The following is a 17576-nucleotide window of genomic DNA, read 5'->3' on the forward strand; positions in this document are numbered from 1 at the left end:
GAAAACGCCCGATGTTTTTTTTTTTAAACATCAGAGCATGCGCAGCGTTGTGTCTAATTAAATTATAAAATAATGATAAAAAAAAATAATAAATAAAAAAAAATAAAAAACTTTATATGAAGTTAAAGATCGGGTTACCTTAATTAGGTCAAATAAATACAGTATTTATGGTATACTGGACAACATGTTATATTATGAGAGTTTGATCTATTTTGGATCACATGCTATATTATGAGAGTTTGATCTGTTTTGGATCACATGCTATATTATGAGAGTTTGATCTATTTTGGATCACATGCTATAGTATGAGAGTTTGATCTATTTTGGATCACATTATAGTATGAGAGTTTGATCCTATTTTGGACCACATGCTATATTATGACAGTTTGATCTATTTTGGATCACATGTTATATTATGAGAGTTTGATCCTATTTTGGACCACATGCTATATTATGACAGTTTGATCTATTTTGGATCACATGTTATAGTATGAGAGTTTGATCCTATTTTGGATCACATGTTATATTATGAGAGTTTGATCTATTTTGGATCACATGTTATAGTATGAGAGTTTGATCTATTTTGGATCACATGCTATATTATGAGAGTTTGATCTATTTTGGATCACATGTTATAGTATGAGAGTTTGATCTATTTTGGATCACATGTTATATTATGAGAGTTTGATCTGTTTTGGATCACATGTTATATTATGAGAGTTTGATCTATTTTGGATCACATGTTATATTATGAGAGTTTGATCCTATTTTGGATCACATGCTATAGTATGAGAGTTTGATCTATTTTGGATCACATGTTATATTATGAGAGTTTGATCCTATTTTGGATCACATGTTATAGTATGAGAGTTTGATCCTATTTTGGATCACATGCTATATTATGAGAGTTTGATCTATTTTGGATCACATGCTATATTATGAGAGTTTGATCTATTTTGGATCACATGTTATAGTATGACAGTTTGATCTATTTTGGATCACATGCTATATTATGAGAGTTTGATCTATTTTGGATCACATGTTATAGTATGAGAGTTTGATCCTATTTTGGACAACATGTTATAGTATGACAGTTTGATCTATTTTGGATCACATGCTATATTATGAGAGTTTGATCTATTTTGGATCACATGCTGTAGTATGACAGTTTGATCTATTTTGGACCACATGCTGTAGTATGACAGTTTGATCCTAAGAATTGAACCTGGACCCGTCCGACTGGGAGTCAACAACACTAACCACTGCACCACAGTGCTGTTTTCCATCACATGTTTAAAGTCATATAAATCATGTAAGTCAGAAAGGCGTGCACTAAAGTCAGGACATCGGTACATTTGCAAGCTGGCGTTGTCATCTCACAATCTAGAGGCTCTAGGTTCGATGGGGCTCTGGAACTTTGTTTGTGGTGGATTGCATGTTATTGCTTTACGACGACATGCATGATTACATTGCATGACAATGGTTTTAGATTATAGACTATATGCATTACAACATGCATAACTTAGTCGTCCATATTAAGGACGACGTACTTTACTTTTAAGTTATTATTTATGCAGAAACATGCAAATTCCACATTGAAAGTGCCAGGCTGGAATCGAACCTGAGACCACTGCACTGCGAGATGACAACGCTTTGACAACTGCACCAATGAACTGGGTTACACAAAAATGAATGAAAGTCATACTTATGGCATGTCGTCAGAAATAGCAGAAATAAGTCATTCGATAGCACGTCGTCCAAAATCTCAAAAAAGTCACACTATGGTATGATCTAAAAAAACAATTAAAAACATTAGTGTAGATGTGGTAAGATGGTGCAGTGGCTACCACCGTTGCGTCACAGTCAAAAGGGTTTGATACCAGGACAGGGTGATTTTGTGTGTTGTGCAAAAAAAGTCATACCAAAGTATGTACTACAAAAACATTGTTTTTCTGCTGATTGGGAGATGAGCTACACCTGTAGGAGCTCTGCTCAGCTTTTATGAAGTGGGACAAACAGTTGACCTTCACCCCCATTCCCTTTGTACCTGTTTTTGTATGGTAGTACAGAGTTGGTTGTAGGTCACAAGACAGTCGTCAATTAGATTTGGAAAGAATCACTTGCAAATAAGACAGAAAACAAAGGAAACTTTTCGGGGCCTGAGACTTTCCGCAGCCACAATGCAAACAAGAGGAAGAGACACATTTTTCCTTTCCATCGATAGTAAACACATTTTCCGGTAAGCTTTTGTTTGATTTGATTTTTTTATTTGTTCAGTACAAATACAACGAGTTTAAAACGAGAAGCTTGACGTGTAGTTCAACGTTTTCGTCTCTGCACTTTCCAGCAGGTCCATCGCTTCGGAGAGCTGCTTTGTTCCTGCATTCCTGCAGATGTTGATGTAACATCACATTCTGAGTTATGATAAAAAAAAAAATACTGGAACTTGAGTCCAGAGCTAAAAAAATTAAAAAAAACACAAAAGAAAAATATTTACACTGTTAAAAGTCACTTTTTCTTGGAAATAATTAGTATTAAAATGACATTTTGACGACTACTGTTGTAAAGCCCTTAAAGAAAACTACATTAAATTTGGTCAACATTTTTTAAGTAAGGAAGTTGCTTACTTGGCTTACTTTCTTATTTGGAAACTAACACAACATTTCAGGTGCATCAACCTTCATTTATCAGAGTTACATACATTCAACTGCATCCAACTTTCTCTGGAAAAATATATTTGCACAATTACATTTGATCCTTTTAAATATCCTAAGAGTAAATGAATGTAACACAAATAAACACCAGGTCAGCAAAGTTCAACATATGATCTCTCGAAGTTATTAAAACGCTAAAATTGAATTTATAATTAAACACATAAGAAATTAAAATTAAACACAGAAAGAAGAGCAGAACATTTAAATGTTCAATAAGGTGGACGAAACCAATATTTTTAATTATTAAATCTCAGTGACATTAACGTGCACATGTTCGGAAAATGTTTACAGACACAGCAGATGAAGAAAATTCTGCTCACCTTCATTATTTGATGAAAATTATCCTCAATGAATCCTCCAAAACAAACATTGACATCCGCCGTTTCCGGTTTGATTCCGCCAACATGTGACACCGCCACCTGCTGGACGGGAGAGTGAACCGCAGGTATCGACAGACTTTGGGATCAACAGGGGAACATGATGGAGAAAATAAGATAAAACTGTCATGCTATAGCATGTGGTCCAAAATAGGATAAAACTGGGAGATGAGCTACACCTGTGCGGAGCTCTGCTCTGCTGATTGATTACTTTATATAAACACCTAGCTCTTTGGGTCACATGTCATGCACGAGGTCGCTCATTTAACAGAGCAGGTATGTGGTGGATGGGTGGATAACAGTATTTAAGTTGGACCACCTTGTTCACCACTAACCTGTTAAACACCAGGTTTATTGCTTGTTTGTTGTTTATTGTACCACCTCTTGTGTTTTTATAGTAAACACATTTTCCACTAAGCTTTTGTTTGATTTGATTTTTTTATTTGTTCAGTACAAATACAACGAGTTTAAAACGAGAAGCTTGACGTGTAGTTCAACGTTTTCGTCTCTGCACTTTCCAGCAGGTCCATCGCTTCGGAGAGCTGCGTTGTTCCGTCCTCTGCGCAGCCGCAGACCTCATCGGGAGCAGTTCAGAACAAAGTGGTTCTTCTGGCCAACTTCCTTCACCGTCTGCAAAACACTCCACCACCCAAGAAAATGTTGTTTCCGACTTTGCTGAAAACACTCAATAAACATGTCAACCATTCAGTCAAATCCAGTGATTGATGTCCAATTTGAGACGTCTTTGAGACTCGTCTTTTCTTTTTTTTTTGTGTGAAAATAAGATCCAAACCACAACTTTCAGGCGTCTCCGCATGATATAATCTTTAATTCCCTATACATATATTTCCCTCTGTAACATTGCACATTATCATCATCAGTTTTGGACAGAACAGACAGATGGGGTATTTTGGTCAGGTCACGAGTAAATTAATAAAAATTATCAATAAATAATAGAAAAATCTTCTTCACACAATCACATATAAAGTTCTACATATTGAATACAACAATGTAACAGGACGGTTAAACCATTGTATCTGTACAAATAGATTTTCACGTTTTTTTTTTCCCCCACATAGTTTATGATATACTGCACTTTGGGCCAACAGTACAGAAAAGCAAAGGGTTACTGGTGTAACCCTGGTTCTCTGAGTCTTTAAAGGTTCACGAGAGTGTGGATGCTCTTCTACAAACCTGGGTCAAATACTATTTAGCAATGTAAACTTTTAAGAGCATTTTTTTTTTTTTTTTAATCCTTTTTGGAGAAGCGTAGTGGTTTTATTTACTGGTAAATGGTATTTGCCCCAGATGTGGTCTCTTAACAGGATTCTTACCTTCAATAAGTCCCTTTTCTCGCATTCACAATGATGCTGGCAGACGATATTTATGTAATAAAGCCAACACACTGCACACTTTTACTGCAGAGAAAAATTAAATCCGTTGACATGAACACACACTCTGGTAAACAACAAAGTTAGGGCTGGTTTTTTGTGTTTTTTTTTTCAAAAAGCACCTTTTGACTAAGCCCATTTCTGTAACTAGAAAATACGCAAAGTCGGCGCCTTTAATCGAGCAGATAAGGTTGAAAATGTTTGTTTTTTAAAATATGCAGTGAAGAATGATCAAAGTCAGGACAAAACCATGACCAAACCTAAAATTGAACATGTGTAATGTAAGACGACTCCAGTTGGATGCCCGCACCGCACTAATGCATTACGCTGATAAAACTGTTGATAAAACTTTCACCTTTTCAGAATCAGGACCCTGACAAACTATTTTTCTTCGTATGAAAATTAAAAATAAAGAACTGCTTCGTACTTATTGGGATTATTGTGCCTACAGTCTGACTTAGTCAAAAGCTGCACGTTGCAAACCGAGCCCTGGTCATTCAGCACATTTTCTACACAAATGCACACACGTTCACATGCGTCCGCAACCTTTCCTGCAACCGCGGTGCACTCGCCCACATGCGCTCTCCACACACAAACACCCACGGAAACAGACGGCCAACACGGTGAAAGCTCGACGCACACGGTGTCTGTTTTTGGTTCTACACCCAAGAGTCGGGGGAGCCCGTGAACTTGTTTGCCCTGTTCGAAGGCCTCCGCGTGGTGGAGTAGAAGTCCACGTAGTTAGTGTTGGCTTTGAATCGGAGCGACTGGCTGGCGTAGCCGTCGGGGGACGACGGGGTCAGGTGGACCGGTTCGTCCTCGTAGGGCTCCTCGCCGTAGCCTTGTGGGGACGACAGGTACATTCTGTAGCTGTTGTAGTTCTTCCTGTCGGGTTCGTCGTAGAATGGCTCCGGGTGCTGGGAGAGGGGCAGCAATGTGATTTGTTGAACTTGTAAACGGTATAATTTAAACCTGCTTTGTTTCGTACAGCAATAAGATGCTTATAGTATAATATATGCTCTGAGAAAATTTAATCTTCAAAGAGAGAAAAAAAAAGGCAAGATTGAAGATTTTAATGCAACAGTGTGCCTGAAGTGTAACATTTCTTACCTGGGATCTTCTTAAATCCTCTCCTGACTGGGAGGAATACGTCCCAATGAAATACGGGGTTTTCTTCTCAGACCCTGAAGGGAAAATTTCACAAGCACAAACAGGAACAAAAAATATTTCGCTATTTCAACATATAATTGCCATAATTTGAGGTCAGTCAAGTTGCAAGTTTATGTTTCTTAATATCCATTTACACCACAATAGAAGCGAATAGATACAAACCTGTGTACTGCCGTTTGTGTAAACTGTTATCTCCGTAATACGTGTCGAGTTGCATAGATGACTGCGCCCTCTGGTAGTTTGAACTGTGTCTTCGTAACCCGAGCATCGCCGGCGAGGATGTTGCACTTCCACCTGAAGGACAACAACATCAAAAATAACAAATCATCACCAAACCAAAGCACTTTAAGAAGTTGTTTTTTCTTTCCAGAAATCTATTTTTTTCAGCCACAACGCGTCCGTCAGTTGGACTGTACTCGACGGATCTCACACCTGATTGGATGACGGGAGACATCTGCAGCGGGCTGGTGGGGAGCGTCGGCTGAGAGCGGTAGCGGTCTCGCTCCAGAGTGGAGACAGGGGTGATGAAGTGGGTGTAGTTCCAGCCATCCTGTTCACAAAATCAACATCATTAAGACTTTTAATATTCTCGTGTGTGCGTGTGCCTCAAAGGGTTGTTAAACATGAATAAATATGTACAAATACAAAATACAACCACAAAAAGTACACAAATCAGGTGTGCTCCTGGAAGTATTTAAGTATTGAGTAAATTGTGTATCATGGTATAAAAATAGTAAATGTTCCACAATATAATACTGATAAATGAAAGGTTTTGATGGAGTATTACCATTCCCTGAATAATAAATAGATTTTACAATCCTTTATAGGTTCATAAACAACTTTTAAATGTTCTAGAATGGTTTCAAACTTATTCAACTTTAAAAACCATTGAACTGAAAAGAGCATTTAAAAGTCTTAACTTTTCCAGGCGTGTGTTCGTCCTCACCTGTTTGTAGAGGCTCCTCAGCTCTCTGTATTGCCACAGCGTGTTCAACACCTGAGCTGCTGCCTTCACAACCTTCATCGAGTACCTGCGACGTCAGGACACAAACAGCACGTCAAATATGAAGAGAAAAACAAGGATGCTGCTGTGGGATGAATTACACAAAAGGTTTGAGGGAACATTTCTGCACAGAGCCGCTTCGTACCCTTTCCCCCGTCCTTTGCTGATGTCCACCAGCTTCTCGATGCCGCCGCTGTCGGCTAAAGCTTTGGCGTTCTCCATGTTGCGGCTGGTGACCTCGTGCAGCGTGCAGCAGACCGACGCCACGGTGTCGTCCGACAGCAACGAGGGGCTGCCGCCGGGCAGCCGGTTCACCAGGTCCCGCATGGCGTACTTTCCTGCAGGAGACGCAGGATACAGATCCTCATTAGCGAAGGTCTGAATCCTCTTCACATCACTGCACGCTCTTCTCACTGGGTTACATTTGTTTTAGCCTCTGTGCAGCTCAGACTGTTATTTATGGTTCTTTATAATAAAGCCTGTGGTTTTATTACCCACGATGATTTATAATTACATAAGCAGGAAAGGACTCCACACGTGACTCTTAAAAGATAGCGGAGCAGTCAACACACAGATACATTACATATTAAAAACAATTCATGTTTGTGGTTTAAATCTCACTTTGTTTTTAACTCTGCTCACTACATTTTTAGTTGCCAGAGGTCTCTGTGGCGCCTCCCGCAACTCAAAAGAGAAAAAAGTGTCTGAAGAAAAACCTGAGAAAGTTCAATCTTAGACAAGGAACACTTTTAACTAGAGCTTCTAAAATGTCCCGAGCCTTGAATGATTATGACAAACTGGCAATCAGTTTTACTGTAGGCGTGAAGCTGTTTAGTTCAGGTCTGTTTATTCTGGATTTTATTATCTTTAGATGTCATTTCCTGTCCGTTGACACATCTGTCTGTCCTCTGCTGTCTGATTTGTTAGCAGATGGGAAAAAACACAAATGTTTGATTGTTTCTCCACAGGGGGGCGACATGTTGTCACTGGGTCAGATCAGAATGAACCAAGTCTCTGTCAAACTGCCATGAATCATAAAACTCTGCTCCGAACCAGCTGCTGATGTTTCTGACTGAAGTGCGAAGATGATCTTTTCACAGTTTGAGTTTCTCAGCGGGGCTGAGATCAAGCTGTTGATGTTGTGTGTGTGTGTGTGTGTGTGTGTGTGTGTGTGTGTTTGCACCTATCAGCTCCTTGTTGCGTCCGTCCAGCGCCATGTTGCGGAGAGCGGTGGCGACGGAGCAGACGACCCGGTCGTTGTCCATCCTCAGCAGCTCCACCAGGATGGGGAGACCTTTCTCTTTCCGCACCGCTGCTCGGATGTAGGCCGAGAACTGCACACCAGCACAAACGCAGAGTTAAAAGCCCTCAAACGCGAATCTCCCAAATTGCTGTTTGTTTTCCTCTGTGCTCCTCTCAGAGGTTTGAAGTGTGCTGAATTAGACTCAGATGTTGGGCTGTTTGAGTGTTTGTTTTTTTTTGCTCATTTAATAATAATTATTTATTGTGGGTGAGATTTGAGGCCAGGTTTTACGGGATTTTAATGCAGAAAAACAGTTTTTGGGGTGTTGAATAACCCAAAAATGGACTTTGAGGAAAACCTCGTCGCTCCGAAGCGAACATTTTTAGCTGATCTTAAATGTCCAGCTCCATTTTTGGATATTTTGTGTTTCAATTTCAAGATTCAGGATGAAATCATCACGTATGAAACGGGGTCTGCAAAATTTGTGTTCACACACCGAACGACATACTGAACAGTGTATTAAGAACAGATGAGTCCCACCTTCCAGTTTCCGGCGGAGAGGTTCTGCAGGGACCCGGCGGCGCCCTCCAGCGTGGCCGGGTTGGAGCTTTCGGCCAGCAGGTTGAGGTACGGCTTCACCACCATCGGGTGCCACAGCAGCTCCGCTCCTCTCAGCGTCTGGGAGAAACCGGGGATGGGCCCGATGCCGTCCCACTGCAGAGGACACACAGATTAACATGCACTGAACTGATACACTTCATCAGATCAGAGCAATAATCGAATCCTGGTTCTTGAGGATCAAAACAATCAAGTACAAAAATACAAGAAAGTTGGCTTCTCCACCCCGATTGTGACAAAAGCAACAAACCGACTGAGAGCTTAATGTGTAATTCTTCTAATGGCCTCTGCATGCTAATTAGCCAGCTGATTGGTTTCCAATTATCTCTTTATCCAAAATCATTAATTCATCAGGTAATGAAGGCTTAAAGAGAGCGACCTACTGTACATATATCTTATTAATACAGAGGATGTAGAGCGTCTCTTGCGTGACAAATTTATTGACATTTATGTGCTTTTTAAGCAAAACAGACCTGCAAGCTGGTCAGATATGTAGTTTCTCTTAGTTTATAATCAGCTTTTGCAATGTTGAGGTCACCATCCGTCATGTCACATCAAGGAGCCTGTTTGCTGTCAAAGATTCTGGAGAATGTCACATAACATCCGCGGCTCTCGACCGTTCATATCAGCCAGGCCTCTGTCTGTGGGATCAGCACAGGTTTTAACACAAAGTTGGTCAAGTGACGTTCGTCTCTAACCTCGTCGATGACTCCTCCTGACCACAGCTGCAGAACAAATCTCTAAACTCTGCTGTAAAATCATATTTCCTTTTGCAAATTGCAGTTATTCGTTAGAAGTTTCCCATGATGGCAAATATGCAGTTTTCAGAGGGTTCTCTGGCCTGTGAAGATGAAAACTTGAAAAATCTCATAAGTCTTGAAATCAGTCAAATTTAAGTGATAAATTTGGTACCAGCAGTGTCAATAAAAAAGAGTAGACAGTATTGGCTTTGACAACAGAGTATCAGTCAGACATTAGGTCGTTTAATAATAATAATAATACATTTCCAAAGCAAAATGGAAAAAAAACAACCCAATTTGGTACCAGCTTCTTCAAATCTGCCAGGTTCAGGGATCAAAAATAAAAATTGCCATCGCATCGACTTAAACAGAAACAAAAGCAGCATTTGTAAACTTCACAAATAACAAACCAGACAAGGAAGCTTCACAGGGAAACTCCTGCAATTGAATTAGGAATTCAAATTGTTCCTCAATGATCTTCACCTTTCAGGGAACATGTAATTACATTGACTCCTGCTGGTGTATTTTCAGTTGCTAAGCACACATCCAGACCTGGAAACATTCTCCGTCTCCCAAACGGGATGTAGGGACCCCTGCCATCGTACCTTGCTGTCAGGCCAGCCGCCCCTCTTCCTGCCGCGCCTCCTCTTGCCCCAGCACAGGTAGTCCAGCTCCTTGGCCGGGGAGGAGAAGCCCAGCAGGGTGTCCAGCTCCTGGTTGCCGAGGAGACGGGAGGAGGGCATCTCCACCTCCAGGCGGTACGAGAGGTTCCTCAGGGTGCAGACGCTGTTCTCCACGATCTGGGAGGGAAACATTTTTTTTAACTCTTGGATGTTTTACACTCGTGAAAGTTTGAGCCTGAAGGTGGCACTAGATGAAAGCATGTGGATTTTACAAATTACAATGTTTGTCCTAATGTTCATGTGATTGTTGATTATTATATTTCAGGATTAGGAGCTGCGTCAGGGTCGAGTTACATTAAAATAACTCCACTGGGACAAACATGCGTGTGTTTTTGCAGCACCTTGCTGTCGTAGTCGGAGGTGTTGACGCAGGCTCTGAGGACGTGTAGCAGCGAGTCGATCAGACCTTCACAGCAGCGCAGCTGACTCCTCGCCTCCTCCCCTGCTGAGCTCAGGTTCCTCTCACAAACAAACAAACAAACACACACACACACACACACACACACACACACACACACACACACACACACACACACACACACACACACACACACACACACACACACACACACACACACACACACACACACACACACACACACACACACACACACACACACACACACACACACACACACACACACACACACACACACACACACACACACACACACACACACACACACACACACACACACACACACACACACACACACACACACACACACACACACACACACACACACACACACACACACACAGCCACACATTAACTCAGACAAAAGTGCAGTGTGTGGATTCCCCCACAGGGTGGCTTAAAACCTGCCCGGATACAGAAAAGGAGGAAGCTGATCCTCCAATAGAAACCTTCAGCCTGCTGCTAATGGAGAGATGATATGAGAGGACTGCACAACCGCACAGAACTCCCACAATGCATTTCCATACCATCAATCTACAGCACCACATATGTCTGTGTGTGTGTGTGTGTGTGTGTGGAGAAATGCTTGAGGCTTCCGTGGATACGTGGTTTTTCCCGTAGCACAGAGTAACAGATCACGCTGTCAGGTTGTTTGTTGCCTTTTCATTGGGAGCCCCACTTGGACTGGGAGGCTCCACTCAACAGGTTTGACTCGTCTCATTTAGTCCGATTTATCGTCCAATTCACAGATTTTCAAACTTCAATCCAACAATGGCACGTGCTGCACCCTGAGGATCTGACAGACTGTCTGCTGTATGATCTCATGTTTTACGTGTAGCTAACAAACCTTCATCCTGGGCTTTGAGTTTGAGACGCACTTTGCTGTCATTTGTCTCTGCAGCCCAATATTGTATCTTTCAGACCTCAGTGCTGCATAAAATCTCCATTACAGAGCTCCTTATGGATGGTTTATAAGGCCATGATTATGTGCCATGGTTTTACAGAATCATGAAGATGAAAAGAAGACAGAAAAAAAAAAGCAGCACGGACGACCGATAAATCCAAAAGTCTTCGTTGCATTTCACAACAACAATCAATGTAATGAGCAAACGGCACGTCTGGCAGCTCAACGGGCTCAGAGAGGCTGTTTTCATTACGAGTGGATCTCTGTGGTTTGGGGACAGTTTAAACAACAGAGGCATTTACTGTAATGAAAACGTTCTTATTAACTTTGATACGCTGACGCATATTAATGACCACGTGAATAATTGGAGAGCTCTTTTCCAAATGTTAGTCATCGATTCGGGACTTAAACTGCTTTCTACTCTTTCAACAGTGAAGTAGAAACACACCTTGACACATGAAGTGAGGGGTGCATTTGATTTGCGCCTCACCTCAGACAGCCGGTGGTGTTACGCAGCAGCAGGGAGGACTGGAACTTCACTTTGTGCTCGTCGCGATGAGAAATGCTGCTCCAACCCGAGTGCGGGATGACGACCGTGTTGGTCAGTGTGGACAGAGCGTCGCGGATGATGGTCATCTTCACCGCGTCGCACGAGGACAGGTTCCACAGGACACCTGTCGGTGCACAGAGCCAATAAACAACAGTTCAAATCAAAGTAAAAATAATACTTTGTCTTCAAACGATTAAAAAAATAAGTAAGTTTTGTTACATAAATTAAATGACATACACACTGCAACCTCATTTAAAAAACAACTTTTAAATGGGAGCTGCAGCCAGTTGTCATTCTATTATCGCCTTTTAAATTGGGTTAAATCACTGACGATGCTTCTTTGTCCTTTACACCAAACACTTTTTCAGGAAGCTGAGATATTTGGCCTTCACCGTTTTGGCTCTTAACTGGACATCCTGCAGCCACAAACAACAAAGGGCAGCTTTAATAATTGAAGCCCTGAAGCTGAGCCTTAAAACCAAACTTCCTGAAGCTTTTCAAACAAGCAGGACTCTCCTCTGTGTTTTCTGCAGAATCTCAGAGCGTCTCACAGCTTCATATCTGCTGCTATCAAACAGTATGTGTGGTGTGGCTGCAGAGCTGTCAGAGGCAACCTGTTTCCAAAGCACATTATCTTAGCATCTGTCCCGAGGACTGTGCCGAGATCTGCTCCGTCAACACTGAGCGCTGAGTGTTTGAGCCGCCGCCGCCGCTCTCACCTCCCACAGAACAGCCGACGCGCAGATTAACACGCTGCCAGCCAGTCAGACGGCGGCACAGGCCGGCCGCTCGGCCAGGAAGCCGGCCGGCGAGCCTCGCTGGCAGGCGAACACCCACACGCATCTCAGCGGGGTTTTAATGTGTCATGTTACCATTTGGAGGCTGTTTTTTGTCCATGTGGACGCTGCTTTTACCTGAAGTTACCCCTTCAGGAAGGAAAAGATGGACCTGAGTCAGAAAATATCTGAATGTGGAGACTCCTAGCAGCTGTTTGTTTTGGGTGATTACGTGTCTGTGTTATCCAGATTTCAATAAAACATGGTGCACAGTTTTGTGCCATTTTTATTTGAACAACTGCATTTATCTGGCACATATTATGATCATCTAGACTATAAAGTAACTTTACAAAAATGTAAAGCGATGTTCTTGTCATTGGTTTTTATTTATTCTTGTGTTTATCAAAGACAGTTGGTGGTTTTAACCCCCCCACACACAGCAGTTCTCTAACAAAGGCAAAAAGAAAAGCTTGACTAAGCACCTTCAACAGAACCTGACTGGACGTACCCGTGACGAGCTCACGAACTTCGTTGTCAGTGGTTTTCCGGAGGAGGCGCAGCAGCGCCGGCACGCCGCCGCAGTTCCTCAGGGCCACCTTGTTGTTGTCGGTGGCCTTGCCGTACACCAGGTTCCTCAGGGCCCCGCAGGCGCTCTTCTGGACCTCGGCCACCTTATGATCCAGCAGGTCCACCAGGTGCTGGATCCCTCCCAGGTGACACACCTGCAGACCGGGAACCAAAGTATACACTTACAGGCCAATTAAAAGAGCAACTTAACTGCAGCTGTTACAATGTGTTGTATTTGTTGACATGCATGGTTAAAAATCTCATCTTGCTGCTGTGATGTTGAAGTTGGACGTGCAACAGACTTTTGTTTCTGGCTGTTAATAAGTGGCTCTTTATCAGTTGGTGCTTTCTGATCAGCTGCTGCTGTCTGAAGACAAAACGCTGATCAATCAGAGAGTTTTCATGTCACAGGACAGAAATTTAATCAGAAGAAAGAAATGAAAAAAATACATTTTTCTCTGCCGCCTGAGTGAGTTTTAGATTTATGTGTTTCGCATCCAAAGGGATAACTGTCACTGTTGCACATTAGATTTGGACTCTAATGCTTTAAAAATCGAATGCTTTGGATTGACATAATTTAGCGCCGAGTGATCGCAACGAGCAGGAAGAGATCAAATACACATAAAGGTTTAATATATCTCGTTGTTAATATGTTCAAGGAAGGAATCAATTATCAAGATGAACGAAAAGTTGTATTAGATTCATGTGGCAGCTTTTCAGGCGGTTTATTTGCAGCTTAGATAGATTTAGTGATTAAGTTTCCAGTGTTTGCAGAATCTTTAATCGTTAATAGCAATCACTATTTGTATAAATGAACACAGTGAGTGTAATGTGTTTTTAGGTGCAGAATAATTGCCTCATAAACTGTTGATCATAGAAAACAGATTAAAAAAATATTTTTGTTGAGTATTTTTTTTAGATATTACAGTTTCTGTAAAACAATGAAAAAAAAATCAAAAAAGTCAAACTCTTTCAGCATATTAACAAAGTTTTGAAATTTGTCTTTACTAAAAATGTCAAAAATCAAAATCAATTTAAACCCATTAAAGAGAAAAGCTTGCAGTAATTTCATGTAGCCATGATTTTCTGAAATATTCTGAACTAAAAACCAGGACAGAAAGATGCAGAAGCATCTGTGGTGTGTTCAAAACTTTCTTGTGTCCTCTCGAAATAAACTGGTCTCAGGAGAGGAGCAGGTGCTCCCTGTTCCTCTCTGATTCTGTGTTCAAACCATCACTGAAAACATTTGTTTCTGGCTAAATGAGCAGGCGTGTGTCCAGGCCGCTCCAAAGGCTAATTAAAAGCTCATCACCAAACAAACCGAACGGCACTAAAATGTCTCTCTCGCGAAGCCGCCCTATTGTGTTGGCGTCATTTGTTGCACGGGAAGCAGAGCAGAGACGAGAGCGTGTGGCGTTTCAGCGCGTCGCAGCGCCGGCACATTTGGCACGGGCATTATTTAAAGTTTTGTTGGTGCAGATGGCGCTTTGGCAGCAGGCATCTAAAAAAATAAAATAAAATAAAGTCTAATTTCAAACCTTGTAAGCTGAGAAAATACTCTTGGAGATGGAGCAGGGAGACAAAAGGAGATCCGAGTCGATGGAAAACAACATTCCATCAATGAAAAGTCAAAGAGGGCAAAGAGAAGTGTCCCTTCAGTGACATTTTAGATGAGGTTTTTATCAATGAGTTTTCACTCATTGATAAAAACCTCATCTAAATCAGTGAGAAAAAAATAGAAAGAAAATACAAGAAAAACGTATTTTTTTTCCCATCGTTCTCTTTGTAATCATATTTTATTTTGGTGATATATGATGTTATTTCCTATCTAACTATATTTTCAATGAGGAGTTGAGTTTCAATAAGTGATTATTTCCAATATCCAAAATCGATCGGCCTGCTTTGTCCACTAATTATTTGATCAGCAGATTAAGATCAAAAGATACAAATATTGAGCTTATAATGATAAAAAACAAAGAATTGTAAACATTTGAGCAATTCCTGCCATTTCTATTGTAAACCTGTTTTTCAGACAGAAACCTTCAAACATGGCAGCAACTCGCTTCACCTGAGGAGTCGAGTCACGACTGTGACGTCTGGTCATGTTATTTTTATCCAGACAGCTGCCCAGCGTGTGCTGTCACCTTACCTCCACCTTGATCCTGTTGTCTCCGTAGCACAGGTGCTGCAGGTAGGCGGCGGCGTTGGCCTGGACGGAGGGGAAGTGATGCTGCAGCATGTGGATGACCTCTGGCAGCTCGGGGTCGCGCCAGGCAAACTCCCTGAGGGGAAACCGAGAGAAAACCTAACATAAGAGCAAGTCCTTTCAAGATGCTTCGAACAGCCTACTGTACAGGGGAACTGGTGCTGTTTTAAAGGTCCTGTCTGTCTGCTTGTGTGTATGTATGTTTGTTTGTTTGTACCTGGGATCTTTGTGGATACTCTCGATGGACGGAGTTCGGGTGACCACTCGGTCCACCAGTCCGGAGTGTCTGTGGGAGAAGTTGGGCTCACCGGAAACCCTGAAGGAGTCGACGTACACGGCTGCAGAGCTCAGCCCGTAGCTGCTGCTTCTTTGGTACGGCAGCGTGCCGCAATGGCTTGTGGTCCGAGGGAGGGTCCCCATACCTCAAAAACAATACAAATCACACACGTGAGTGAGCAAATCAAGTTTTCTTTTGTTTGGGAACAAAGATGTTTTACTGGAGGCGGTTTATAAAATCTATGAGATCAAAATACATCCAAGGTCGAGTAAAAGTCAAAGTAATGTCATACATTAATCGAGCATTAAAAAGCAGTGAGATGTCTCAGGTCAAACCTGTTTAAATCTTGACTAAACGAAACTAAAATGGCTCCTCAGATCCCCCACTATCAAACCCCGCTGAGCTTTCAGCTTTAAATCATTCTGCAAAGACTTCAATTAAGACGCTGCAGAAAACATGAAAGCTTTCAGCCTAATTAAGATTTGACCTCGGGGAGCGATAATAATAACAGTTCCTGTGCCTGTAAACCATGATTTCTGCCACAGATTTGAGAGCAATAATCTTCTGAGCTGACGCGAAACTGAGGCCGGCTCCTCAACCTCAGGAAGCTCCTCACGAGCCCTGCAGATATTATAAATATTTCTGTGTTATGAACTGCACTGTTAATTTTACAGGTTCAGTGTACAGGATTTATGGGGATCTATTGGCAGACATGGAATATAGTCATCATAAGTACATTTTTTTTTATTAGTGTATAATCACCTAAAATTGACGGAGGTGCAATACCTGTGTTTGCCCTGTAGAGGGAGCCCTGGGGGTCGTGGGAGGGGCTGTGGTACAGGGGACTGTGGAAGGAGCGCTCGTCGAAAACGGGCGTCATGTGGCAGTCTGGAGACAACGCGGCCCTCAGCTCTGGATCGATCTGTCCCCCGTGACTGGCGTAAGAGCTGTGGAGCCCTGCAGGTAAACAAACAGGCACATAATAAACTTTATTTACAACACATGGAATGATTCTTTCTGGAGGGTGGTGTCTCAGAGCATTTTACAATCCTCCTAAAACATGTTGCGTCTGTGAGACAAGTGTCATAAACCTAAATGTGCCCAGATCACACGGGACGACTTAATGCACGTTCAGTGTTATAGAAAGACGTTTAAAAAAATGCGACATGTTTTCTTGCAATGAAGTGTCATCAGCTAAACGGTCAAATCATAATTCATTAACAGCAGAGTGAGGAGAAAGCTGCTCCTGTCACGGTCATACATAAATCATATCCGTCTCATTATTCGACACACGCTCATCACCTGCAGGGGAAGCCGTGCAAATCCACACTGAGCCAAACACTGCGTTTAACGCTGGCAACAAATGTTGTGCTTCTAAACCGCATGAAGACTCTGGTCACTCAGAGTCTGCTGCAGGCGTCGACATTAGCAAGTCAAACAGGCAGAGCGGAGGGGTTTTTACATCCTCCAATCTCAGAAGATCAGTTCAAAGAGAGCTCCAATTATAAAGAGGCTTGAGGGCACGAGGAGAGGAGGGGAGGGAGGGAGGGAAGGGAGGGAGGGGGGGTTTGAACGCAGCCCAGTAATGTGCACGGAGCAGGAGGAAGCTATAACCTTCATGAGGAAGTCTTCCAAATTGCATCTCTTGATCAACATCAGCACGAGTTGCCTCCTCCCGCTAATATATTTTCAAAAATAAATCATAATTTCAATAATTTCACATTAGTAGAGCTGACATATAATCTCTCCACACACCTCATGGTAACTTCAGAAGGACCCTGGGGAGCAGCCCGGGTTGGGAATCAGTGCCTGCTCCATAATTACAAATGAATTGTTCTTTGCTTCCGTTCACTGTTTTGTGTGGTTTCTTTTCGACTCAAAGTTGGATTGTGGATGCTCGTAGTTCAAAACCTCAACCCTGCTTGTGACGTTGCAATTT

General features: G+C 42.1%; 1 protein-coding gene and 1 long non-coding RNA gene across 2 annotated transcripts in view; both read right to left on the reverse strand.

The window, feature by feature from the left end:
- Positions 1-2245: 2245 nt before the first annotated feature.
- On the reverse strand, positions 2246-3124 carry LOC138620711 (uncharacterized). Its single transcript, XR_011310887.1, has 2 exons — positions 3035-3124; positions 2246-2387 (listed from the first exon to the last, which is right to left on the reverse strand). It is a non-coding gene; the product is annotated as an uncharacterized lncRNA (long non-coding RNA).
- A 766-nt stretch (positions 3125-3890) lies between these two features.
- Positions 3891-17576, reverse strand: part of LOC138620773 (plakophilin-4-like) — a 35224-nt gene continuing 21538 nt past the window's right edge. The window contains 15 exon segments of the mRNA XM_069698254.1: positions 3891-5399; positions 5593-5666; positions 5815-5946; positions 6085-6202; positions 6599-6683; positions 6801-6993; positions 7839-7989; positions 8439-8612; positions 9862-10056; positions 10281-10398; positions 11752-11935; positions 13096-13309; positions 15304-15436; positions 15578-15782; positions 16424-16594. Coding sequence (XP_069554355.1) covers positions 5142-5399; positions 5593-5666; positions 5815-5946; positions 6085-6202; positions 6599-6683; positions 6801-6993; positions 7839-7989; positions 8439-8612; positions 9862-10056; positions 10281-10398; positions 11752-11935; positions 13096-13309; positions 15304-15436; positions 15578-15782; positions 16424-16594 — 2405 coding nt within the window. The 3' untranslated portion in view covers positions 3891-5141.

The sequence above is a fragment of the Brachyistius frenatus genome, unplaced genomic scaffold (genome assembly GCF_029030835.1).
Source record: "Brachyistius frenatus isolate BFR_SWC_R1_liver_20210118 unplaced genomic scaffold, ASM2903083v1 Contig_26, whole genome shotgun sequence".
Classification (NCBI taxonomy): Eukaryota; Metazoa; Chordata; class Actinopteri; family Embiotocidae; genus Brachyistius; species Brachyistius frenatus.